Source organism: Lepidochelys olivacea, assembly GCF_965140295.1.
Source record: "Lepidochelys olivacea isolate rLepOli2 genome assembly, chromosome: 2".
Taxonomy (NCBI): domain Eukaryota; kingdom Metazoa; phylum Chordata; order Testudines; family Cheloniidae; genus Lepidochelys; species Lepidochelys olivacea.
Window position 1 is genome coordinate 217658016 of NC_140412.1, and position 27135 is coordinate 217685150.

The 27135-nt window shown below is 42.7% G+C and overlaps 1 protein-coding gene across 3 annotated transcripts; it reads right to left on the reverse strand.

Moving 5' to 3' along the window:
* Positions 1 to 666: 666 nt before the first annotated feature.
* On the reverse strand, positions 667 to 26099 carry LOC311516393 (uncharacterized protein C7orf78). 3 transcript variants are annotated; one of them, XM_084620404.1, is made up of 6 exons: positions 25967 to 26099; positions 19841 to 20313; positions 13784 to 13868; positions 12406 to 12545; positions 11169 to 11249; positions 667 to 7411 (listed from the first exon to the last, which is right to left on the reverse strand). In XM_084620404.1, exons 2-6 carry the CDS (start codon positions 20279 to 20281, stop codon positions 7394 to 7396), a joined length of 765 nt encoding a protein of 254 aa, XP_084476530.1. In that variant the 5' UTR covers positions 20282 to 20313; positions 25967 to 26099; the 3' UTR covers positions 667 to 7393. The 3 variants fall into 3 exon arrangements, with proteins under 3 accessions (XP_084476530.1, XP_084476531.1, XP_084476529.1); XM_084620405.1 differs by lacking the exon at positions 667 to 7411 and adding an exon at positions 9493 to 9715 and having other exon boundaries at positions 19841 to 20090; XM_084620403.1 differs by lacking the exon at positions 667 to 7411 and adding an exon at positions 9493 to 9715.
* Between the last annotated feature and the right edge of the window lie 1036 nt (positions 26100 to 27135).

Genomic DNA, 27135 nt, shown 5'->3' on the forward strand with positions numbered 1-27135 from the left:
TTTTGCAAACCCAATGTGGCCCTCGGGTCAAAAAGTTTGCCCACCCCTGCACTAGGGCCTGATCCAATTCTTATTGAATTCTATGGAAATTCTTCCACTGACTGTAATGCAAGGAGTTAATGGAATCACAAATTATTGCACAATCCCCTCTCCCACTGTCCAGACATGTATCTAGCCTCATGTTTTATGTATTACATATCAGCCAGATGCTATAGAAGTGATCAATGGACAGTGTACATATCATCCTGGTACTTAAGGATAAATCACACCACTATTTTTCCTTTTACATAGTCTCCTTCACTAGCTCAGAATATTTCCTTAATTGAAAAAAAGAATCTCTGTTATATTCTTTGGCTTTGTCTGGTTCTAATTATGCTTGACTATTAACAGTGGTCTTTCTTCCAAAGGTACGTAACTGGCAACAGAAGGGACTTTTTCCTCATTGGAAAAATATGCACCAGAATCTGTTTACTGCATTGTGATTTAACTTTCCACTGTGTGCCATGGGATTGTTGTGTTCCTAACTGTTTGCAAAGAAGGAAACAGAGTATAAAACCACTGCTCAGATACAATTCTCTTGAGCTAAACAAGGATACAAACTGCAATTTTCATTTAGAAAGTGAAAAATGATCAGTTAACAAAAGAGAATGAGAGCACACACCAAAGTGCCTTGGACTGAGTACAATTTTAGTACAATCTACATGACAGACGTTTCCTTGTCATATTTTTCCAACTAAGAATCAGTCTTTTTGTAAGAAACCCAGCACTTGTCTGTTTATAAATCTTTGTGCATCAAGTGAGTGCAGCACAGGTCCTCCTCTGCAATGTAGATATGTAAAATTCAGCAAGAATATTTCCAGTACTTACTGGCTGCTCTAGGGATGAGGGTCTTAATAAAAGACCTGGTTCTCATCATTGGTAAGTAGCACCACTGAAGTCCATGAAGTTACAGAGTGTAAAACTTGTGTAAGTGAAAGGAGGCGCAGGCCCAAGGCATTTCTTCTTCAGGCCCCAACCCTGCCTTGAGCTCTGCCCCGACATGCTTGTGTGGTTCTCAGTCAGGAGTGGGCCTCTTACAGTAAGCTCTTTGAGGCAGGGATCTCCCTTCCTGTTTTACAGGAAGCATTGGCATATTTGTGTTTGATACAAGTTAACTGTTAAGAAAACACCAGCAACAATATTGTACAACACAGAGAGACACAAATGGCATTTTCTATTCTAGAGTAGTGACGGACAACAACAAAGCATTCACTATTACAATATTATTTGCTCAGAGGAAATGCTGATTTGATCCATGCCACATTGATCCTCTGCCCAAGAAAATCTTCAATAAACTGTGCACCAGCATGGAAAATTTTGGCAAATTAGGCCCTCAGGAAAAACAATGGTGGCTTCTTGAACTGTCAGGTGGTTAGTCTAACTCAGATCCTCAAAAGTATTTAGGTATGTAACTCCCATTGAAATAAATGGGAGACACAAATGCTTTCGAGGCTCTGGGCCACTGTGCTCAAAATGATTCTCCCATGTCCATTCCTGGCACTGTTCAAGAGGGAAGACTGCAACCTTAGCCATGCCCAAGACTGGTACACAGGCTGTCACTTCTCCTGTATTAGGACAGAGATACAATCTCGAGAGATCAGCCAGCATGTCCTCCAGCACAGGCCAGACAAAAACCAATACACAATAATTAAAAAACAAACAAACAAACTGATGTTGGTAGTTAGCAATAGAGAAAACAGAATTTTACATGTGTTTTGATTTTTAAACATCAAATGACTGAGATGGGTGGAGAGTATGCAAATTTCTTTCAAGTGATCCTAGATGTCAGTTATATATGAAAACTGATACTGTACAAACAATAACATTACTCTAATAGTTAAATTGGATCAAACATGAGCTGTGAGTCAGGACACTTGGGTTCTAAACTAGACCCTGACACCAACATGCTGTGATATATTGGACAAGTCACTTACATCTAGATCCTCAAAGATATTTAGGCACCTAGCTCCCATTAAAATCAATGGAAGTTAGGCGCCTAAATATCTTTGAGGATCTGGGCTGTATGCCCCACTTCAAGAAAGTATTTAAACACATGCTTAAGTCCAGCCCTGATTAGGACAGCATTTAAGCACATGCTTTACTTTAAGCATGTGCTTAAGGACTGTCCTAATAGGGATGTTTTCCTGAACTGAGGCCTTCAAATCTGACCTCCTGAGTTTTTCTTGTCTCTAGAATGGAGTTATTAAAGATCTGTGAAGTACATTAAGATCTATAGAAAAAATTACTATCTAATTGTCAAGTATCAGTAATAGATCATGAGCCTGCTGATTTTTCCTTTTAAATAGCAAGTTTTCTTGGAAGGCAGATTTGCCCATACTCGTGTTCAGCACTCTGATTTCAGGGCATGTTTCAGATCATACCATATAACATTAATTTATGTGCGTGTATGGAAGTTACTGTTCTTCAATCTTTTAAAAGGACCCAAACCAGAGTTCTCAGATTTGTTCTACATACATGTATGATGAGGCTACAGAAGTTTGTATAAAAGTACTGTGTAAAAATACCAGAAAATGCAATCCACCTCAGATTTATGCCATGTGGATAATACTAGTACTGTCCCAAACAAAACAAAGGAGTAAATTCATTCTCTCTGGGCCTAATCCACAGCCCACTGAAGTCAATGGAAAGTCAACGGAAGTCAATTGACCACAATGGGCTTTGGATCAGACCTTATATTTCCAAAGAGATTTACAGTAGTGGTATTGACTGTTCTTCCTAGACTGTTCTTCCTACACTGTGCCAAGTGGTGTTTGCACTGCAGCTATCCCAGAATGGGCACAGCTGTCAGCAAGATTTAAAATGCATTGCTCAGTGAGAGTGAAAAAGTAAAAAGGATTAAAAGATTTTGCTAGAATCTCCAGCACCAATGACTGTTGAGGCATAAGAACACCATGCTCTAGCCAGTGCTTACTACACAAAACATACTGCACTTTCTTTAAGATTTAAAGGCTTTGTAAAGCATGTCAGTGGAGATAGAGGTCAGTTTGAGCGGCAAAAATCTTTGAGATGGAATCACAGGATCTTTTGTGTTGTGAGTGGATTCAGCCCTAGAATACAAAGACAAAGTGGCTGTTCTAGGGCTTGTCTCCACTTACCGGGGGATCGACGTGTGGCGATTGATCCACCGGGAGTTGATTTAGCGGGTCTAGTGAAGACCCACTAAATCAACCACTGATCGCTCTCCCGTCAACTCCACCGGAACGAGAAGCATAAGGTAAGTTGATGGGAGAGTTTCTCCCATCGATTCAGCACGGTGTAGACGCCGCAATAAGTCAACCTAAGCTGGAGTTGCACAACTTAGGTTGACTTAGCCTCGTAGTGTAGACCAGCCCTCAGTTGACAGGAGAGTGATTGGTCATTGATTTAGCGGGTCTAAGACCCGCTAAATCAACCCCGGTGGATCAATCATCGCACGTCGATCCTCCGGTAACTGGAGACAAGCCCTAACAGCAGACACAGTTCTTTGTGTATGTGAGTGGTTTTCCTGTGTGTATATCGGAAAGCAGCAGTGAAAACCTTATAAAAATCATGCCTTTTTCTCATTTTGTTGAACAGTGAGTGCAGCACATTCTTCTATGTGCACTTTGCCAATTGTAATTGTGGAAGGTTCTTTACAATTAGCACCAGAGTGTTTGGGTACTATGTTTTATCATACCAATCTCACATCACCAGATCGAATGACTGTAGTATACTGATGAATCCTGCAGAGTTAAATGTGTTTATGGATGGACACCTGGACTTGGTAATGTCAACTCCATTTCTAAAACCATTAATTCTGGTCATATTGATATGAAAATTTGGATACTAGATGGGAGGTTTGGCATGTTTACTGGCCTGTGAACATGCAGAGTGCACATCAAGCTCAGAGTTATTGCATAGCAGTGCTGGTGTTGGAATGCGGGGGGGAAGGGGGGACAGAAAGTTGTGTGAGTTCTATATCTTTTTTCCAGTGAGTTCTTAATAGAAACAGGTTCTTCCCTTCCTTCCTTTGCATATTGTAATACTTCCATCAAAGCAAGAAAAGGATTTGAGCTGGATTTTTCCAAAGGAGTGCAATGGAGATAGGGGATCTGTTAAAAGGTATATTTTAAGAAAGAGTACTATGGTTTGCCAGAAGCTGGGAATGGGAGACAGGAAATGGATCACTTGGATGTTTACCTGTTTGTTCATTCCCTCTGAAGCACCTGGCATTGGCCACTGTTGGAAGACAGGATACTGGGCTAGATGAACCATTGCTCTGACCCAGTGTGGCCGTTCTTATGGTTTAATGGACTGAGCACAACCCTGACAACCAAGAACTTTCTGAATCTAAGATGTGAAATGGATTTTCTTCTGTGACTATGGGCAAGTCATTTAATGTCTCTGTGCCTGTTTTCTCATCTGTAAATTATTGTTGATTATAGTGCTGGAAGAACGCTAGGCACACCACAATTACTATGTATTATTTTCTTAGTTCACAGGGTTTAAGAAGGCTCAGATCACATTTGCCAAGTGGTATACGAGTGCTCAGTTTTATTGTTGTGTATAGAAGCATAAGGTCAAATCCTGATGTCCTGACTCAGTTTTTATCAAGGCCTTGTAGTGCTGTGTAAGAACTGTACAAAGCAAGTATAAAAAAAAAGAAAAAGAAAAAAGAATGGCATTGTGCCTATTCAGCACACAGAGAAGAAGAAAAATCCCAAACATGCCTGGAATATGGTTCATTCTGGGTCCAGATTCAGCCCTTGAAAGTTAAACAGTGAACTCCACATTTCAAACCAGACAAGGGTCTGGAGATGTAATGAATTTGCTCCCTGCCCAGTATTACCTGAAGGCAGATGTTGGTGTTTAATATGTAAAAGGTCATTTAATACACACTTCTGCCTCTGGGAAGTATTGGAGAGACACTTAATGAGAAAGCAGTACATGCAGAGCTATGAGATCATTGCACAGGGGAGTATCACTGGTGAGAGTTAAATTAGGGTGTCCGTCTTTCAAAGCAGCATGTGCATTGCCATCAGCCTGGAAGTGAAATTCAATCCGGAATGCAGTTTTCTCATACTAAATCACCATCGGTGTGTATCATACTACATATATTACTTGTGACTTTAGTCTATTTCTGAGTTGAGGGCAATAGTCGGATGCAAAGCCCATTGTGACAGATGGCAATTTCCTGAAATATCCTGGACAAACCTTGTTGAATTACATTTAAGTACTTTAGAAGTTCATTGTATTAAAAATGAAAATGTTGATGTATTATTGTAGGATTGTATGTAACATCTCTAGGAGGAATACATATCTAATGTAAACCCTGGGAAGCGTTAAGAGCTTCATAAGACTATTTCAGACAGTGTCCTCAGCCTTTTTAAGCTTCATCCTGAGAAGAGGACCTGTCTGCTGATTACCTGTTATATGAAGACAAGATCAGAGGCCCAAATTGTATAAAGGAGGGACCCTCAAATTCATGAGGGGATTCTCAGATTCATAGTGGTGCTGGTTCTGAGCTAACAGCTGTCATGAACTTGGACCACAGGAAAACCCCTTGGTGGGGTCTGAATGTCTGATCACGGACCAGAGCCCTTGTTGGAGTTGGGATGATCTCTGGTAACCCTGTTAGCAAATGTGTACACTCTTGATTGTTTTAATATGTTTTCTGCGGAATGGTTTCACCTTAACAATATATGCTTAGAAAGAGCTGTGTGCTAACTTGTAACTGTGGGCAATTATGCTGTTCATCAGCCTTCAAAGAGTAAGCAAAGCACAGACGCTGGCTGCTTAGGCAGTCTGCCTTGCTGGAGATATCACACTGTAGGTAGGGAATTATGCAGCCTGGAGAAACCCCATTCAGGAGGGAGAGATATGGCTCTCTACCCAAGAGAGATGACAGCTGAAGAGCTGACTGCCTAGGGCGTGTGTCCTTGCTGAATGCAGAGAGGGAATACAGGTGCAGTTGCCCTGAACTGTGACAGCTGGTTTAAAAGAGAAGTTAGAATTTTTCAGCTGGAACCCCAGTGGAATCCATCTAGGTCACTTTGCCTTTTTTATTTTTTTTATTATTAAGTATTTTACCTAACTCACAAATCTTCAAGTATTACAACATTCCACACCACTGCCTCCAGAGTATTTAAAGCGGGGTATGTGACAAATGGATATTGTCACACAGTGTTATTTATAGGTTGCTGCAATTGCACTTTTGGGGCCTTAGTCTTTTTAAAAGACAAGCCCCGACCATCAGAAATTCCCAGTCGAAGAGCCTGACCCTCTGAGATGCCGATCACCAGCTTCAATGAGAATTGAATCCCCCTCACACTATCCAATTCTCATGGCTTGATTCTGCTCCCATTGGAGTCAGTGCCAAAACTTCCACTCTCTCAGTGAGGGAGGAGAGGAAGGGATTGTGGAATCACACTGGGACAGGGCATTGTTCCCAAGCTCTTCGCTTGGGAGAGGCTGCAGAAGATAAGTTACCACTAGGTATTCTGGCTCTCACCAGGAATCAAAGAGACAGTCAAAGAGCTTAAGGCCAGACCATCCAGTCTGACCTCCTGTGAATCACAGACTACCAACACCACCCATCACCCGCACACTAAACCCAAAATCCAGGCTTAGACTAAAGTATTACAGCCCTCAGGAGAATAAGAGTCTATTGAGTGCCATTAAGCAGAGACCAAGAGGGAATGTGGTGCTCTCTTGCTTCATCCCCTTTCACTCTTCCCTTCCTTCATATAAAATGATGGAGAAAAAAGTAGAATAACTCGGAGAGGAAATAAAAAAGGGGAAGTCTAGATAGAGAGAAGAGGGAGTGGATTTTCTGGGAAAGTGGGGGAAGTAACTATGAGGGGAATGTGGGTTAGTGAGAAGGGGAAGAGACTGAGGGGCAGGAAGGAGAAAGAAAAATAAAAAGACATTCTTAGGGATGAGAAAGTCATAGTTACCACTTCATTCCTTCAGGAATAAAAACTCCATAAGGGAGAGAGTTCCCTTGTTCAGTTATAAAGATCATAAGACACAAAACTTAGCAAAACTCTAGTAAATTTAGGGTTTCCATTTTATACCGGTATAAATGTAAAGTTATGCTTGCTGCATTGTGTTAAAGATATTCCAGATCCTCAGTCAATGAAGCTATCTATACCAATTTACAACAGCTCAGGATGTGGCCCTCATTAGTTATTCCAGGTTGGAGTTCTCAAAGATTTGAGATCTGACACAAGAGGACATACAAGAAATGCAGCGAAGCACCAGTAGTATCTTTCACAGGATTTGATGAGGTTTATACGTTTCACAGAGCTGGACTTGGTGCATTGACTTGGGTCCTGCTAGAGAACTTCCACTGCATTGCTTTTTCCTCTTCCTGCTATTTGGGCTGGCATGCCTGTGAAATTAAGACATTCTCCTTTAGTGCAATCTACCATATCAGGCTGCAGTGGGTTTTTAATAGACCCCATGGTATTGAAAGCAAAGTATTAACAGAATATTTACAAAGGATTGATCTATAAAAAGGAAAAATAAGGACAACTTGAGAATCGTAGACCAGTCAGCTTGACTTAGGTACCTTTGGCACAAATATGGAGCAATAGATAATGCAGCAAATAATCAAACAATCAATTTGTAAGCACCTAGAAGACATTAAGATAAGTAACAGTCAACATGGATTTGTCAAGAACATATTATGTCAAACCAACCTAATATGCTTCTTTGACAGGGTAACAAACCTTGTGGAGGATGGGAGAAAAGAGTAGATGTGCTATATCTCGACTTTAGTCAGGCTTTTGATACTGTCTAACATGATCTTATCATAAGCAAACTATGGAAATATAGCCTATATGAACCTACTAAGAGGTGGGTGCACAACTGCTTGGAAAACCACACCAGAGAGTAGTTATCACTGGTTCAAACTGGAAGGGCATATTGAGTTGGGTCCTGCAGGAATCTGTCATGGATCTGGTTCTATTCAATATCTTCAAAAATGATTTGGATAATGGTGTCAAGGTTCCTTCCCCACTCTGAACTCTAGGGTACAGATGTGGGGACCTGCATGAAAACCCCCTAAGCTTATTTTTACCAGCTTGGGTTAAAACTTCCCCAAGGTACAAACTATTTTACTTTTTGTCCCTGGACCTTATTGCTACCACCACCAAACGTCTAACAAAAACAACAGGAAAAGAGCCCACTTGGAAACGTCTTTCCCCCTAAAATCCCCCCAAGCCCTACACCCCCTTTCCTGGGGAAGGCTTGATAAAAATCCTCACCAATTTGCATAGGTGAACACAGACCCAAACCCTTGGATCTTAAGAACAATGAAAAAGAAGAATTTTAATTAAAGAAAAAGTAAAAGAATCAGCTCTGTAAAATCAGGATGGTAAATACCTTACAGGGTATTCAGATTCAAAACATAGAGAATCCCTCTAGGCAAAACCTTAAGTTAGAAAAATATACATTCCATTCAGCACAACTTATTTTATCAGCCATTTAAACAAAACAGAATCTAACGCATATCTAACTAGATTGCTTATTAACCCTTTACAGGAGTTCTGACCTGCATTCCTGCTCTGGTCCCAACAAAAGACAACACAGACAGAGAGAACCCTTTGTTTCTCCCTTCCCCCCCAGCTTTGAAAGTATCTTGTCTCCTCATTGGTCATTTTGGTCAGGTGCCAGCGAGGTTGTCTTAGCTTCTTAACCCTTTACAGGTGAAAGGGTTTTTCCTCTGGCCAGGAGGGATTTTAAAAGGTGTTTACCCTTCCCTTTATATTTATGACAAATGGCATGGAGAGTACACTTATAAAGTTTGTGGATAATACCAAGCTGGGAGGAGTTGTAAGTGCTTTGGAGGACAGGATTAGAATTCAAAATGATTTTGACAAACTGGAGAAACTGATCTGCTATAACTTGGATGAAATTCAATAAGGCAAAATGCAAAGTACTGAATGTAGGAAAGAATAGTCAAATGCACAAATAAAAAGTGAGAAATGACTGCCTAAAAAGGAGTTCTGCAGAAAAGCATCTAAGTTTTGTAGTGCATCACAAACTAAATATGAGTCAACAATGTAACACTGTTGCAAAGAAAGTGAACATCATTCTGGGCTGTTTTAGCAAGAGTGTAGTAATAAAGGCACAAGAAGTAATTCTTCCACTCTACTCATCATTGATTAGGCCTCAACTAGAGTACTGTGTCCAGTTCTGGGCACCATGCTTTGGGAAAAATGTGGATAAATTGGAGAACATTCAGAGGAGAGCAACAAAAATGATTAAAGGTCTAGAAAACATGACCAGTGAGGAAAAGGTGAAAAAATGGCTTTGTTTAATCTGGAGAAGTGAAAACTGAGACAGGGCATGTTTCAAGTACATAAAAGCCTGTTATAAAGAGGTTAATAAATTGTTCTCCCTATCCACTGAGGATGGGGCAAGAAATAAACGGGCTTAAATTGCAGCAAGAGAGATGTAGGTTAGACATTAGGAAAAAGCTTCCCATCAGGGTAGTTAAGCACTGAAACTAATTACGTAAGGAGGTTGTGGAATCCACGTCACTGGAGGTTCTTAAGGCCAGGTAAGCCAAACACCTCGTCAGGGATGTTCTAGATAATACTTAGTCCAGCTTCAGTGCAGGGGACTGGACTAGAGGACCTACTGATGTCCCTTCCAGTCCAACATTTCTATGATTCCATGATTGCACCTGCTGAAAGATCAAACATTTGCTTTTGAAATGTTAGTGATCACAGTTATGTGGGAACACCAAGGCACTGCATTCAAAGTATTTGTTGGAATGTTCTATTCCTCCCAGGGGGCCTACCAGTTGGACAGAGGTGGCTTGAAAACAACCTGGAGAGGACTCGTAAAAGATCCGCAGACTGGGAACACAGCAGGAGAGGCGTGCTAGGAGAAATAACTCAGGAGATAGATTTTTCTTTTTAAGTGCTGTGTTGCTGCCCTAACTGATCAGGACAAAAATGAACGTGGAGCTAAGCACACGGGCTGCCATTTGGGCACTTCAGAGAATCAATGAAGCACTGAGACTGCAGGGAACAGCATTAGCAGGATAGCTCCCACCAACATTTCTGACACTTTATTCAGCACAGCACCAGGTTAGAGTGGCTCTGGCTTTAGAAGATTGCAAGGGCAAATATGGGAAGGCTAGTACACCAGGGTGAAATTCACTTCTGTCCAGCGGGATAGGATAAGGCTTTATGCACTATGTAAGACCCATGTTAAGGGCATAAATGGGATGTGGGCTTTGCAGGCCCCCAGCATTGGGGTGAATGTCCACCCCAAATACAGAGTAAAAAAGAATTTAAATTGAGTTAATCACAAAATCAACATCAGATAAAAATACTAAACTTTCCCTAGAAAGGTGCCCTCTATTTAAAGAAGTGCCTGGCAGTGGTTTTGGATTTGAGTCTCATTGTCAGTTTGGAATGCACGTATGTAAGCAAAGCTCATATGTAAGCAAAGCTCATTTCAGCAGCTCGCTAGTCACCAAGAGCAGCTCTTCTGAATCATATTCTGGCGAGAAATATAAAAATGCAATTTGGCAGAAGATGACTCTGCATCTGAAAAAGAGTGACTCATCATACATCTCCTGCTTTAATCAGCAGGTCACCCAGCTCTGCTTTTTAACCACGCAGTTATGGATCTGAGAGCCGCTGCAAGAGGGGAGGAGGTGCACTGCCTGCATGTTAATGGATGGAGACATCATGCCTGTGTAGGACAGCAACAGACATATCATCTTCCACGGCACTTCAAATTCTCCCAGGGCATTACCACGAGCTCAGTCACCAGTGACCCTTGTTGTTCCCTTCCTCTGCCATTGTGTAGAGGTTTGAGATTGTAACTATCGGTATCAGTCCTGGTCTGAGCACATCCCACATTCTAAAGCGAACACCTGAGGATTTCTGCAGCTCTCCTCTCCATCCCCCAGGAGGAGTTTGTATCTATTGTGTTTAACCTCCCTTCACTCTGCCCTGCCACGCCCCCTGCTGAGGTATGAACTGCTTTTGGCAGCACCAGCAGTCCCTGCTTCCTTGAGAAACAAATAATTGTATCACAGCTACCCCCTGCACAAGCAACCATCATGTGGCCCTAAGCAGACACTGGGTTTGCACCATAGGGAACAGTACAACATCACCACCTACTTCCTCCTGCCATATTGTACGTAGCTTTTCATCCACACGATCTAGGAACGCCGTGTGGGCACCACGTCGCCTTCTGTGTCTCTAGGAATAGAATAGTAAAAATAAATTAGAGCAATTAAATGACACACAGGACAGGAGAATGCTCCTATGGTCTTTGATGGGAGGGCTGAAGAACCAGAATCTCAAACATGCTTACACATCTGAATCAGGGAATAGGTCATCCAAATGTGTATTTAGGCACATTTGTATGTGCAATCACCTTATTTGCTTCTGCAAATATTACAGGTATTACTTTTAAATAGCAAAACTATTGCTGCAAATAGATTTGGTACAGATGATCTAATGTCTCTCATCATTACACAATAGGACAACTTCATAACTTGGAGCATCTGCTACGCATACAATAATATCCATGTTCAATACATTCTCCATTAACACTAATGGGAGTTGAGTGCATGCACTGGGAGCAAAGATCCTTTTATGTTTAGAGACATTTTAGTTTTAAGCGCTTGGTTTATGTTTGTAAGCCATCCCAATATCATCCCCCCCCCCCGCCCTCCCCCACACCTTTGGAAATAGTCAATGTCTTGCACAGGGAATATGACACCTCCCCCCACCCCAGTAATGAACTTTCTTCCACATGGTCCCCCTGGCAGTTTGAAGATGTAAGGGTATGTGCCTTTGCCATGTGCTGTATGGTACAATTTAACTTTAATTTAATTTAAATTCATGGAGGTTAAGTCCATTAATGGCTATTAGCCAGGATAGGTAAGGAATGGTGTCTCTAGCCTCTGTTTGTCAGAGGGTGGAGATGGATGGCAGGAGAGAGATCACTTGATCATTACCTGTTAGGTTCACTCCCTCTGGGGCGCCTGGCATTGGCCACTTTCAGTAGATAGGATACTGAGTTGGATGGACCTTTGGTCTGACCCAGTATGGCCATTCTTATGTTCTTAACATTAAGGGCTTAATTTTCAAAGCAGCCCCAAGAAATTTATCCTTCCAACTCCCACCATGATCAGTGGGAGTCCCACACCTAACCCCCCTACCAGGTACAAACTACATCCAGGGACAGGGGAGAACCCAGCAATCCATCTACTGAGTCTCCTAAACTCTCCAGCAGCCTGGTGCCCTCATTAGCTGCATCAAAACTATCCACAAAGTCCCTAAGGGCCTGATCTGAAGCCGATTGGAGTCCAACAGAGAGGCAGGGAGCTTGGCTCAGGGTTCAACTAACCGTAAATGAAGCAGACTTTGGTGGCCAAGGGTTCTTTGACAGGATTAGCCTGGATTCCCATTTGCATTCACGAGGCTTGTATGTAATGAATCTCCCCTTGGTGTCCTTTTGCTTATCTTTCAATGGCTGAAGTCCATGAACTGAAGAAGTTAAGTAAACAACATGCTAGCAGCTATAAAACAGGCAGTCTGTGCTCTGGAATTATACCCTACATCACTATCACCAGGAGCTCTAGGATCATTAGGGTTTGGAGAGCTGTAAGCAGATGGAAGTTTGGGAGACTGTCCCAGAAAGAGGAGTATGTGAAAAATGCATAACCCTTGTGAACTCCCTGCCCGTCCCATTGCTGTAAATGTTTGATGATATTAATGTTTTATTGTACAGGGTGTATATGTATATGGTGGCCAGAACTATTGTGTAATTGTTGACAAGAAATGTGTGACTTGAGAGCTATGACAATTACAGTAAGAGCACTCTTCCCATGTTCCATCTGCTTAATATAAGATAGCACAAGCGAACTCTGGGCAGAGTCTGCATAAGGAAGAGCACATAATTGAGTTCAAATCTCAAATTCTAAGCCTCAGCTGTGCCATGTAATTATGGCCCTGCATTAGGAGCTTGCAGAGCTGCACTGCCCCTGGGGAATTCCTCCCTGAACTTCCCCACATGCAGGCAAGCACACCTGCAGCTATCCATCTCCAGGGAGTCAGCTTGCACCCCTTCTCGACAGGCCTCCTTCAGAGGGCTGGTATTGAGGAGTAGAGAGGCTTTGGCCCTGCTTCCTCACTGCACTCTGGGGTTGCAGATGCCCCTGCAGGGTGGAGGAGAAGGATGGGTTCATGTGCTCCCCCAAGGGCAAGGACTGCAATTGTGCCTGTCCGTTATGCAGGCCATGCAAGTGATTCAAAGATCTCTTGTGCCCTCTCCCACTGCCACACACTTTCACATGGGCCAGGCACAATCTGGCTCTAACAGTGAAATTTAGCTGACTTAGGAACTTCTATCAACAGTAAATCTGTGTCTAGAAGCAATTTATCCATCTGCTGTTACTTCCATGCATGAATGCTACTTCCCCTCCCCCAATCCAGTGATATAGGATGAGGACCCAACCCTGCCCTCATGAGGTATTCTGAGACAATGAGATGATGTGCATGAGTCAGGTCTTGAGATAGGTCACACATGTTAACTAGGGGAATAAACTTTAATTTGTATACTAATTGTCCGGACATATTGGCATTCAGTGCCTTATGCTTCATTTGAGGCTACTTAACCTCCCCTAAGGTCATTTACCTCACAGCCTTATTTCTACCCACTGAAGTTACCACATCAATAGCTAACTTCTACCATACAGTGAGTTTGCATGTCAGCAAAGACTTACCTGCATTTAAATGCTGGGATTTGAACTTTAAATTGAAAGGGTCTCTGGGGTAACTTGTCACAAAGTCTGGTATATTAGTTTCATGCTGCACAAGACAAGGGAACATTGCAATGTCAGACGTGTTATCATACTGAAACCAAGAGTCAGAGAAGCCCTTATGTGCTGAAATTAGACAAAGGACAAGATATATCAGTACATCCAAAATAGCTTTAATGGCTTTTCAATTCATAAAACAGAAGATTTAGGGTTAAAAGATCTCCAGCTGGCTAAACTGGTATAGTGCCATTGACTTCAATGGCACTACACCAGCTAAACATCTGGTCATTAGCTTAGTTGCCCAGAGATAAGCTCTCCGAGGTAGGAACCATCTTTATATTCTGTTCGTACAGCACCTAGCACCATGGGATGCTGGTCCATGAGTGGGACTCCTTAGCACTACCACAGTATAATTAATAATAGCAATGCAGCAGTTTTCCACAGAAGGGAATCCAGGTCCTAAAACAGTGAAGGATGAGGATGTCTTGGAGTCAATATGTCGAGCTCTCTGTACAGAGGGAGTACTTAGCATCACCTTCCCTCAACCCCATTTGGTGGACCTAAGGAGCATCGTGACTATACATCTTGTACTAGAGCTGGTCAGGGATTTTTCAGACAAAATGTTTTTGGTTTTTTTTCAACAAAAGAACACTGGTTCATTGAAACCCAAAACTTTTTGCAGAAATGTATTAGTTTCAACACAACTTTCTCGGGTCCAGGATGGGATTTCTGATCATGGCAAATTTTAAAACATCTCAGTTTTGTCCCAGTGCAGGTTGGAAAATTATTGGCAATCTCAACATTTTTCAAAGAATGGGAAACTGTTTCCCACCCTGCTCTACTCTGTACTCCAATGAGTACATTTAAGGGAATCCTGTGGCGGGAGAACTAAGACTTGCTAGAAACAATGCTCGAACAAAGCAGCCAATGAGCTTCAAAGAGATGCTTTATCAAAAGGATATATTTAGTAAAAAAGGACTCTGGGTTCAAAATAGACAAGATTTAAAATAAACAAACAAAATGTCCTGGATTTTGCAACAAGAGGGAATAAAGGTAGCTGATGGTTACCAGCTTTTGGCTGAATTAATAGCCTCTCTCCAGAGTCCTCATGTGCATAGGACAAGATTAATAAAGTGGACTTAGAAGCCTGCAGGAAAAAGAGACTTTCATTAGGGTGAGCTCTTTCACCTAATTTTGGAGTTCTGTGGAAGGCAATGCTAAAAAGGGAATAAGAACACTTCCTTGTTGAAACCTGCTGTTTCCAGTTGGATTGCTGGCATGGTTGACTGGGCAGTTGCACAGAGCAAAGGGTGACCTGCTAGGTGTGCTTGCCAAGGTGGGCAATCAGGAAAAGACATTTAAAAAAAAAAACACATAGGGCTTTAAAGTGTGTGGAAGGGAGCGGGTAAACTTTTTGTCTCAGTGACCTCTGGGTAGTGGAGTTTATAATTATGATCAGAGTAATCACTGTCGCAGGGAATGGGGCATTGTGGGACAGCTGCTGAAGGACTGTTAGGGTAGACACAGGTCTATACCACAGTTTATACCCTGGCACTGGATTGACTTCAGTAGGTTGACCATGTCTCTATGCCATTCAGGGAGATGATTTTACAGCATCGCTGTAATGGGATATTTATGTTGGCCGGAGACAAATTTGAGTACACAAGTAGGTTGATGCAAGGTGACTTATATTGACCTAACTTTGTGTACACCAGGGCCTTAGATAGAAACACAAACCAAATTCACAACTTTCGCAGACCTCCACAAGCTGTAATGGATATAAACATACCCGTGTTTAGGCAGTGACGTCCTGGTCAGATTACAAATGAGTGATCCAGTATTTTGGAAGAAAATTGGTAATCACCAGGTTTAGTGGGGTCTGGGTTAATGATCTGTATAAGTTATGGGGACATTATGCCTTAGTCAACTGGACCTGTGAAAACTGAAATGGTGAGAGCTTGTGCAGCAGAAATACTCCCAGGGCCAAATTCAGGTGTCACCAAAATGGCAGTGTAAACAACAGGCTGGTAATTTGATGAAAGCAGATGTGAAACTGAACGGATGGAATGTAGTATAATAGGCACACCAGTGGGTCAGAATGGAGGACAGCAGGTAAAGCTACTAATAGGAGTATGACCTTAAACTCTATTAGCGGCACCCACTTTCTAATCCTATGGGGCCCAATTCTGCCTTCAGTTACAGGGTGCAACTCCCACTGATTTCAATGGGAGTTGCACCAGCACTGCTTACATGGTGTAACCACTATGCAAACTAGGTGGTCGCCTAGAGCGCCAAGTGGTTGGGGGCGCCAAAAAGTGTTGGCTTGCGGGGGTGTCGAGCCCCAGCCATGGAGAAGCCGGCACAGCGCGCGGGGGGGCGGGGCAGCAGCCCTTCAAAGGTGGCAGCGCCGCTAGTGGGGAGCAGTCACGGCCCCCTCCCCAGGGGCTCCTGCAGGAGTGGGCGCCAGCCCCCGCACGCCTCCCGGCTCCTCCCTCGCTGCGCTCGGGCTCTGTGGCTCCCGGGCATGTGTTGTAAGAGAGGGTAACTGGGCTTTTAGTGTGTAAAAAAAGACACCAAATTAAAGCCATTTACGTCCACTTACTATCACATAATCTGCATCAACATTTACTTCACCTCTGAATTTTGTACCTTGTTCTTCTGTCTCAGACCCTGTCAACACTGGAGGCTTTGGGACCAATATAACTACACTCCTGCAAATTTTTAATGCAGATGCACTGCACTGGTGTAAAAAAAAAAAACAAAAAAAAAAAAAAAAACTAGTGTTGCTTACCTCAGTCCCAAACTCGTGCAGCTACATCAATGGACAAGGCGTAAACCATCCTGATCCTAGGAAAACTCGGCAGAACAGGTTGCAAATGTGGCTTTAAACCACTAAAACATCTCTTCCAGTTTATGCTGGTGTGATTCTGCCATGGCTTAAAGGCAGCTTTGCACTGATGGCAATGCACAAAGCAGCCCTGACACAGGGGAGAACCTGGGACTGAGACTGTAAGGGCTTGTCTTTATGGAGACTTTTATTTTATATGATTATTTCAGTATAATTGTGCCAGTAAAATTCCCTAGGCAGGCAAGCCCTTCGTATCTCTCAAACTTGCATCACTATCCAAAAGAATATTCTAGGGCTTACTAGACTTGTGCAGTTGGTTTGCCAGTTGGCTGCAACTGTGGTGATATGATAAAGTTTAGCCAATTGGGGTATGTCTACACAGCAGCTGGGAGAGCAATTCCCAGCATGGATACACAGACATGCTCTAGCTCTACTCCCGTTAGTGCACTAAAAATAGCAGCATGGCCATGACAACACAGGCAGTGACTCCAGCTAGAAACAACAATTCCCCACAAAGCCCTGGGCACAGACTCAGGTGGCTAGCCTGAGCCACTGCCCAGGTGCCAAGGCCACACTATAATTTTGAGCCGACTAACTTGAGTGGAATTAGCATGTGTACGTCTACCCGAGTTAGGAATCACCCCTACCCACATCCACTGTGTAAACATACCAGTTCTTACTTTGTAACAAAAGAGGTGCCTGGGCTCAAGCAATTTTTTTTACATTTGTAACAGATGCAGCAAGCCCAGAGGTGCCAGGGCTGTGAACTGCCAAGCCCTAGAGGTGCCGGGGCTCAGCCCTGGCAAGCTTACTGGCACAAATTAAGCACTGAAACATACTCTTAGATGCTTAATACTGTATTGCTCAGACTGTTAGAGTGGGGAATCATCTCTCCCCCTGGGCCTGATTCTGAAGACAATGGGTGCTGAGGATATTTAGTCCTTAGCAGGAGCTGACTCTCAGTGCAGGGTTGGAGTCAGAGTGGCTGCGTGAATGTGTTTTCTTTGTGTCAGTGGCAGAGTTTTGCCTGGGAGGCAGAGGTGTGAGAAAAAGCCTTCCTCTCTGAAGTATTTAGTTGAAGGAGAAAAGTTTAGATTTGTGGATATTAATGGAAATCAGTTTTTTACTAGGATTTCTGTAGAATGAAGGTGTTGAAGCACAAGGAGATTTCCCTTGAGACAGCATTCAGTTAGACAATTTTCCTTTGCCAATAAGAAGGGACTGAAGCCAGGTCTACACTACAGACTTCTGCCAGCACAACTGTGTTGGTCAGGGGCGCACCCTGACTGTCAAAGCCCCCTATTGTAGATGCAGCTATACTGGCCACAGCTGTGTTTTCACCATTCTAGCTTGTTTTGCTCATGGGCAGTGCTTTTGGTATGCTGGTACAAATTCTAGCATTGCCAATATAGTTGTGTCCACACTAGGAGCACTTTGCTGGCAGAAGAGACCAGTATTGCTTAAATACTCCTAGTATAGACATGGGCCTGAGAATCGGCTTTCAAGTAATCTGAGTAAACACAAAGAATAGGGAAGATAACTTCCCATGAAAGCAATTTGGCAAAGGAATTTGGCCATGGGTTATAGCTGTGACTGAAAGAAAGTAGGGAAAAGTTATTTATTGTTTTCCTGGTAAATGTGACCTATAAAAGAAAACAGTAGGGTCTATGCTGCTTTTTTTAGTTTCTTTGTGAATTATAACAAAAGTTTAAAAGTTTGTTTTGGAGGTGGGAGGGGACGTTGCTGTTTTTCACCATAGAAATCTTCTATTTTTCCTGGTTGTTTTTTTCCCACATTCCTAGCTGATGTAGCTATGCTGACAAAACTTTGTAGTGTAGACCAGGCCTTAATCTCGCTTTTTGAAGCTATTCCACTTCGTATAAAATACCTGAATAGACCTTAGGTCATCCGCACCACCACAATGTCTGTTTTGTGATTGGCATCTCAATCTCTAGGTGAATCTAGCCTGAACAACTGAAATGATTCATTTCTACATTTCCAAATTTTTTTCTTTTTTTGTTTTGACAAAAGCAATTGGCCAAAATTGACATGAATTCATAAAATTTTTCAGTAGACCTGAATCTGTTTTTGTGGGTTTTTTTGGCGGGGGGAGGGAGTTTTGGTTGAAAATGTTCACCCCATTCTACTCTAAATAAATAATAAATACAAATAATAAATGTGAGTGTAAGCTTTCCCCTCCAGTCACTTGGACAATTCAGGCACTGTTGTTGGAGACCAGACATTGCAGCCAGTAGGAAGGAGGAAAAATCATAAAGTAAGGGGGAATGAATTAGTCATGAACTAGTCATATTCATATTTTTTTTATTTCAATCTCTTATGCAAAATTCATGGAGAGCTCCAAAAAGCTAGATTCATCAGGGAACCCCTGTGCTTTCCAAAAGCTTTTCAGGAGACTATTTTTTTCTTAATTATAGCTTGTATCCAGCTGCCTACAGCAAAGCTAGATGTTAAATACTGAACCACCTTGTTTGGTCAAAGTTTTTGTTGCAAGAGTGACATCTAGTGGCCTATGTAGTGAGTGGTGTCGGTCCCAGGATATTAGAGAGAGAAGGTGGGTGAGGTAATATCTTTTAATGGACCAACTTTTGCTAGAGAGAGAGAGAGAGAGAGAGAAGCTTACACACAACTCTTCTTCACCTTGTCTCTCTCACCAACCGAGGCTGGTCCAATAAAATATATTACCTCACCACCTTGTCTATCTAGTGGCCTAATAAGTTAATTATCATGGATTTTATGGCTACTGAGAGAGAAACTGCTTCAAATAGTCTAGGAGTAAGTCTACACAGCATTTTGGAGCAAGCCTCCCAGCCTGGGTCAACCTGTCATTTGCATTGGCCACTGTTGAAGACAAGATACTGGGCTAGATGGGCCTTTGGTCTGACCCAGCATAGCCGTTTCTTATGTTCTTATGTGCTAGCATTCTAAGAATAGGTGTGTAGACAGTGCTTTGAAGTTGTGACTCAGGCTCTGAGGCCTAGGGAAGAGAGGTGGGCTTCAGACCCTAAGCTGCAACTTCAAAGCGCACACCAGACATTAGCAGTAACTTGAAACCCACTAGTCCAAGTCTGTTGACCTTGGCTGGCGGGCTTGTTCTCACTCACTCCAAAGTGCTGTGTAGACATACCACTATGGCATGCTCTTACATACCTTACCTGCCTAAAATCATGTGGTTTGGGATCTTGGTAGACGCCAGTCTTATATTTTCCATTCTTCACAAACATTATATCCACTTCATATGAGCCCATGTGTGGAAATCTTGTGACAATCTTGGGCAACTCTTTCTTCCTTTCCAAAGCAGTGTGGAACTGGCTGGTTTTTATCTTTGGTAGCTGTTGCTTAGTCTCAGATTCTGTGCTATTGGCCTTCTTCAGTTCTTCCTTTTCTGCTGGTTTTCGTGAAGGCCTGGAAGATTTATAGAATTTGTGGTTAAAATCGGGAGGCTGCTTTTGCCATATATCTCTCTGCGGGGTGGCTCGGCGTGGCTGCACAACACTTTGACTCTGTGCAAAGGCCAAATCCAGGCATGCAGAAAATTTGAATTGTCTTTCAAAAGTGAAGGTGAGCCGTTTGCCTTTGTAGCTAGTGGTGAGCATTATGGGATTTTTCCTCGCAGGTATTTTAACCCCTGGAAAAAAAATGCATCTGATTAATGATTGTTTTGAATGGGTTTAGCACGAACTACGTATCAAGTGCTGCACAGTATTACTGTAGTTAAGATAAATGAATGTCTGTAAAACTTTGTACTTCATTACATTTCATTCAACATCAGTATTTAGATTAATAATATCATTGGGTGGTTATAGATGGGAACAGGGGAAGGATGATTTTGTAGTTATGGCACCAAACCGGGACTTTGGAGCTGGGTTCAATTTCTTGCTCCACCAGAGATTCTATTCCATTCTACATAGGTTCCTATACCTCACTCAATCACCATAGTATCTGCATGGCCCTGGAAGAGTCCCATAGGCCTCAATTCTGTAAGCTGATCTGAACAACTGAACCCTTAAGCCCACTTAGAGCCCCATTAAAGTCAACTGAATATGAATAAGGTTAAGATTTTGTCATGGTTATTTTTAGTAAACGTCACAGACAAGTCACGGACAATAAACAAAAAATCATGGAAGCTATTGGTCTACAACCCAGAGGGACATGCTGGCCGCTTCTGGGAGCGGCCTGAGGTAAACGCCGGCCGGAGCCTGCACCCCTCACCCCCTCCTGCACCACAAGCCCCTGCCCCAGCCCTGAGCCCTCTCCCACACTCCAAACCCCTTGGCCCCAGCCCAGAGCCCCCTCCTACACCCCACACCCTTCATCCCCAGCCCCACCCCAGAGCCCACACCCCCAGCTGGAGCCCTCACCCCCTCCCACACCCCAACCCCCTGCTCCAGCCTGGAGCCCCCTCCAGAACCCCAAATCCCTTTACGCCATCTTTGTGGTTCTCCACATTCTTGGATCTGCCCACACTGCACTGCTCCAATTTATGCCCAGCTGCTATGTCCATCTAGAAACCATTGCATCAGGCAAGGATAGCTAGTGTGCAACTGCACACCAGCTATGCCCTCTCCTTCCAGGCATATCATATATCATGGGATATCAGGAGGCAGCCCTCACTACACTATCTAGGGAAGCCTCTATGCTAGGTGGAGAAATTTGATCCTCTTATAGACCCCTTACACCACTGAAGCGACATTAATCGGATGATGGGCAATAGAGAATTTATCCCAATCTCCCTAGCTACATACTGCTGTGGCTCAACCCACAGAGGGATTCCAATTGATCTCAAAGACAGTTCCATAATTCATTTCCTTTTCTTTTCACATTGTATTTTTAAAAGTGGTTTTTAATGAATTCCTGGTGTCTCAGGCAAAGTTTTGAAAAACTGCATTTGATTTTAATGGCATTACATCAGGAACTTGGCCAACATTCTCGGAGCCAGTGTGCCAATAAATCATGATGTTAAGATTTCCCGCCCCCACCCTTGCTTTCATATTACTAAGGAAGCCAACATAAAAACTGTAACCTTACTGCTTAGCTGTTCATCTGCTCTTGCTACTTATTATTTGTCTCTTTGAAGTCATAATCTTCTGTGACATCACAATCAGTTACTGTGGACATATCTGCGTGTATGAGTAGAGAATGGCCCAAGTGAAAACAGCAGAGCTGAACCCCCACCCCAAAATCTTTGGAGGCCATTTGACATCTGAACCCAGGTCAGAATTTGACAGGTAGTACGCGTCTAGCTTTGAACTCCAGAACTGAACATCTGCAAAGGCCATTCAGAGTGACTTGAGCCCACTCTCAGGACTCTATCTGCATTAAGGAAATTCATAACTATGCTGTGCCAGTTATGGTTTATGTTGATGGGGCTTCAGTGGATAATCGACGAGAGCAAATTGTACCAGCAAAAGTCATGCTTTGTACTAGTGCAGCCACATGCATTAGAAGGTTTGCACCAGTGCAAATTGCTCCAGTGTAGGTTTCCTTAATGTTGACAGTGCCCAATTACGACTTTAAGTGAAGGATAAGCAGCAGGGCCAGATGAATTCCCAAGCCACAAAGGTTTCATCTGAACGTAAATGTCCAGAGCATTAGGAAGTGGGGGAAGAGAAATTCCTAGAGTCCAACATCTAGGGAGGTCTCATTGCAGGTTCCAGTGGGCAGGTTCATATTCACTTCAATGCAGGACGGGGTCTCAGATTTATGTCCTGAACACAATCAAATTATCCTCAGAATATCAAACACTCATCATGAAGCAAATCCTGACCCAAGTGCACAACCTAGGTACCCAGCTCTGGGCTTGGGAGATTACTGGAAGCTTGGGCTGAAGAATCCTAGCACCAGGCCATCAGGCAGTAGCAGCGCTCCTCCTTCAGGCCTGTAATAGCCCTTGCAACCTTTGCTTCCTCCACTCTGCAGGGCAAATGGAGAGAGATTCATACATTCCAAGGCCAGAAGGGATCATTGTGATCATCTAGTCTGACCTTCTTGTGACGGTGCCCCCCATAAGCCTTTATGGAAATATGCTTATGAATGTATATATATGACATAACTGGAACATGTTTTATGCTACATATGCCATGCAACATCTCTCTGTAGAGGTTATGATCTACTGAATCTATTAATCCTATTTGTATGCATGTATCAATTTTGTATTCAAAGTTATGAATATTGGCTACATACTTGTTGGATTCCGAGTAGGTTTTAGTGAAGCAGTTGGTCAGCTTCCTGAGAAAAGACTATTCTCAGTAAGTGCCCAATCAAGAAGCCCTTAAGCCAACAATGAACTTGGAGATGTCAATCCACATCTGGGCTTTCCCAGGAATGTGGCTTGGCTGGTAAGGAACTCAGTCATGCATGGACATGTGACTTGCACAGGTGACTCCAAAACTCCATTTTGTAGCTGGACTTCGCATAGGAGAGAGGAGGAGGTCTCCACCCACAAGAGAAAGTCTATTTAAATCCCTGGGAGACCCCTCCATTTTGTCTTCAGCTGGCTAAAGAGCGAGCCTCTCCACCCCCAAAGACACCTGAAAGAAACTGGAACAAAGGACAGTAACTACAGGGGGAAGGGGAGGGTGAGTGATTGCTGGACCCAGACTAGAAGGAGATTAGTCTGTAAAAGAAAGCTTACTGGAACGGGTGAGGTTTTTAATCTGTATTCAGTTTGATTAGACATAGACTTGCGTGTTTTATTTTATTTTGCCTGGTAATGCACTTTGTTCTGTCTGTTACTACTTGGAACCACTTAAATCCTACTTTCTGTATTTAATAAAAATCACTTTTTACTTATTAATTAACCCAGTGTATGTATTAATAGCGGGGAGTGGGGTGCAAACAGCTGTGCATATCTCGCTGTCAGTGTTATAGAGGGAAAACTTTATACAGGGTAAAACAGATTTATTTAGGGTTTGGACCCCATTTGGAGTTGGGCATCTGAGAGTTAAAGACAGGCACACTTCTGCCAGCTGCTTTCAGTTAAGCCTACAGCTTCTAGGGGACGTGGTTCAGACCTGGGTCTAGGTTTGGGTTTGCAGCAGGCTAGTGGGTCTGGCTCAAACCAGGCAGGGCACTGAAGTCCTAAGCTGACAGGGCAGGGAAAGCAGGAGCAGAAGTAGTCTTGGCACATCAGGTGCCAGCTCCCAGAGGGTTTCCGTGATCCAACCCGTCACACTCCTGTGTAACACAGGCCACAGAACGCCCCCAAAATAACTCCTTTTGAATGAGAGCATATCTGAAATCAAGATTGGATATATTTTTTTGGTCACTGATGAAGAATCCACTATGATCCTTGCTAAGTTGTTGCAATGGCTAGTTACCCTCCCTGTTAAAAGTTTACACCTTATTTCCAGTCTCAATTTCTCTAGCTTCAAACTTCCAGGCACTAGACCTTATTATACCTCAGTCTGCCACACTGAAGAGCTCATTATCAAATATTTGTCCCCATGTAGATACTTATAATCAGGTTAGACCTTAAACCTTCTCTTTGTTCAGGTAAATAAATTGAGCTCCTGGAGTCTATCACTGTAAGGCAGTGTTTCTCAATGACTGGTCCGTGGACTGGCACCAGTCCCTCAGATATTCCTGATATAGTTTAGGAAGGCAGCAAGCCCGGTCCCTGGTCTCAAAAGGGTTGAGAAACACTGCTTTAAGGCATGTTTTATAATCCTTTAATCATTCTCATGGCTCTTCTTTGAATCATTTCCAACTGATCAGCGTCCTTGAATTGTGAGCACCAGAAATGGATAGAGCATTCCAACAGAGGTCACACTACTGTCAAACACAGAGGTAAAAATAACCTCTCTCCTCCTACTCAAGATTCCCCTATGATCGCATTAGCTCTTTTGGGCACAGAGTCATACTGGCAGCTCATGATCAGCTGATTATCCACAATGCCCCCCAAAAATGTTTTTCAGAGTCACTGCTTCCTGGGATAGAGACCCTTATCTTGTAAGCATGGCCTACATTCTTTGTTCCTAGTTGTATACATTTACATTTAACCATATTAAAAATGCATATTGTTTGCTTGTGCTCAGTTTACCAAGCAATCCAGATCACTCTGTATCAGTGACCTGTCCTCTTCATTTACCACTCCTCCAATCTTTGTGATTTCTGCAAACTATATCACTAATGATTTTATGTTTTCTTCCAGGTGATTAATGATGTTGAATAGCATAGAGCCAAGAACCAATCCATGTGGGACCCCAATAGAAACACACTCATTTGATGATAGTTCCCCATTTACAATTACCTTATGAGACCCATCAGTTAGCCAGTGTTTAATCCATTGAAAATATGCCATATTAGTTTTGCATAATTCTAGCTTTTTAAATTAAAATGTCTTGTGGTACCTTGTCAAATACCTTACAGAAGTCTAAACATTGGATATCGCTATTGCCTTTATCAAATTTATAATCTCTTAAAATATCAAGTTAGTTTGGCACAATCTGTTTTCCATAAACCAATGTTGATTGGCATTAATCATGTCCTCCCCCCCCCCCCCGTAATTCTTTTTTTTAATAAAGTCCCATTTCAGCTGCTCCATTATCTTGCCTAGTATCAGTGTCAGACTGACAGGCCTATTATCAATCAGGTCATTCCATTCTGCCCCTCAAAATAATGCCCTTTCTGCATTATTATTGATAATTCTACCATTACCATCTAGAAAGAGGATGCAGATTGCCATGGCTTTACTGACCCTATTCCTCAACCTGCCTTCCTTGTCCCCTCACAGCAAGGCCTTATGGTAGTCAGGAGGTTTGCAACCCCTCTGGTGGGCTCCCAGAGTCCTGCCCCACTCCTGCCCAATAGAACTGCAGGTAGGCAGGCCCTATGGGAAGGGAAACAAGGAGGAGAGTAGATAATTTGCCTCATGATGAGTAAGATTCAATTGTTGAATGAGTAAGATTCATCATGTAGATTCAATTGTTTTTAATACTTAACAAAAATCTCCCTAGATTATTGGTTTACTTAGAACTGTCTCCTTGTGTATTACAGCCACAGAGTGTTTCTAGGTCCTGTTTTTAAGCTTTAATTGGGCAAAAGGAAGAGGTTGGGATTATCCATAAATTTCACCAAAGAAACAGTCATCACACTTACCAACATGGTTACCCTATCGGCTCTGTAGATTCTGCACTCTTGATTTGCGGTGCATGTTTTAGTAGCTTAGAAACAGAAACACTTAATCGCCGGGTGCACATAGATTCATACATGTGGTGACAACCACAAAAGCAGCCCCAAAGAGAAGCATTTAACAGAAGAGGTTAAGAGACACCACTCACCACTCTGTCAAGTCAGGTTTCTCTGCCGAGCTTCTCGTGTTGCATCACACAGCCAGGCTTCTCTTCTCTACAGTGCTGGGGGACACTGAGCAAAGAGATGAACTCACAGCACATGTTTATTCTGGGAGCTATTTCTTCTTTTGTTGTACAAAAGAGCTCAAATGTATAATCTGGCTCTGCCCATCTGGGTTGCTAAGAAACGAGATCATTTCGCCTCAGGGCTTGATTGAGAATTCAGAAGTGAAAGTAGTACCTCAGTTGGCTTCATAAAATTAACTTGAAACCTAGCAACAAGGCCACAAGTTCACTGCAATTGTTTCAAATGTTAGAAAACAAAGATATTATAAAGGAAATATGATCCGGGGGAGAGAGCAGCAAGCTGAAAGGAGAGCAGATCTGCTGCATTTTGTATGGTGTCAAGCAATGGAATATTGCTGAACACACTTTTTTTCTGGAAATATAGGGCCAGAATCTTTGCTGCTCTGCACCTCGTTTAGTCATATTGTAGTGCACTGTGTGTGCAATGCAGCTATGAATGAGAATGGTGATGCTTTGCACAATATAACACTCACTTTACACTGTTGTGAGTGACTATAAGGTACAGGGTAACAGAATCAGGTCTTCCATTTGTATTTCAGTTGGAAACTAGTCCAACTCATTTACTGATTACCTCCCCCTGCCCCCAAAGTACACCATCCTACAATTTCATAGATTATATAACTTCAAGGAAAAAATAAAAACACACACACACACACACAGAACATATACAGAGTATTTGCAATGTGTGCTCATGGCATGCCTTCAGCATAAGGAATTGCCAATGACAAAGTGTGAAGTTATAAATACATTATAATGTTTGCCCACCTTGATGTCCTGTGATTAATTCATGTGGGAAACCTAGTATGGTACAAACATTTAGTTACAAAACCCGCTTCAGATTTCAGTGCAAATTTTAACCTCAGGCCAGGACCCCAGAAAACATTGCAATTCTAGGCCAAGCTTTGAGCAAGACTGGTCTGAGTTATGGCTTTCAGTTTGGTAAACCTTGGGAGTTTCTTATTCTTGGAGGAAACCAAACAAAACTATAGTGAGTCTGTTCATAAGGGACTCAACTGGGGGGTGAAAAATCGCGAAACATAATGGAGACATCAAGCTGTGCTATCACCAAA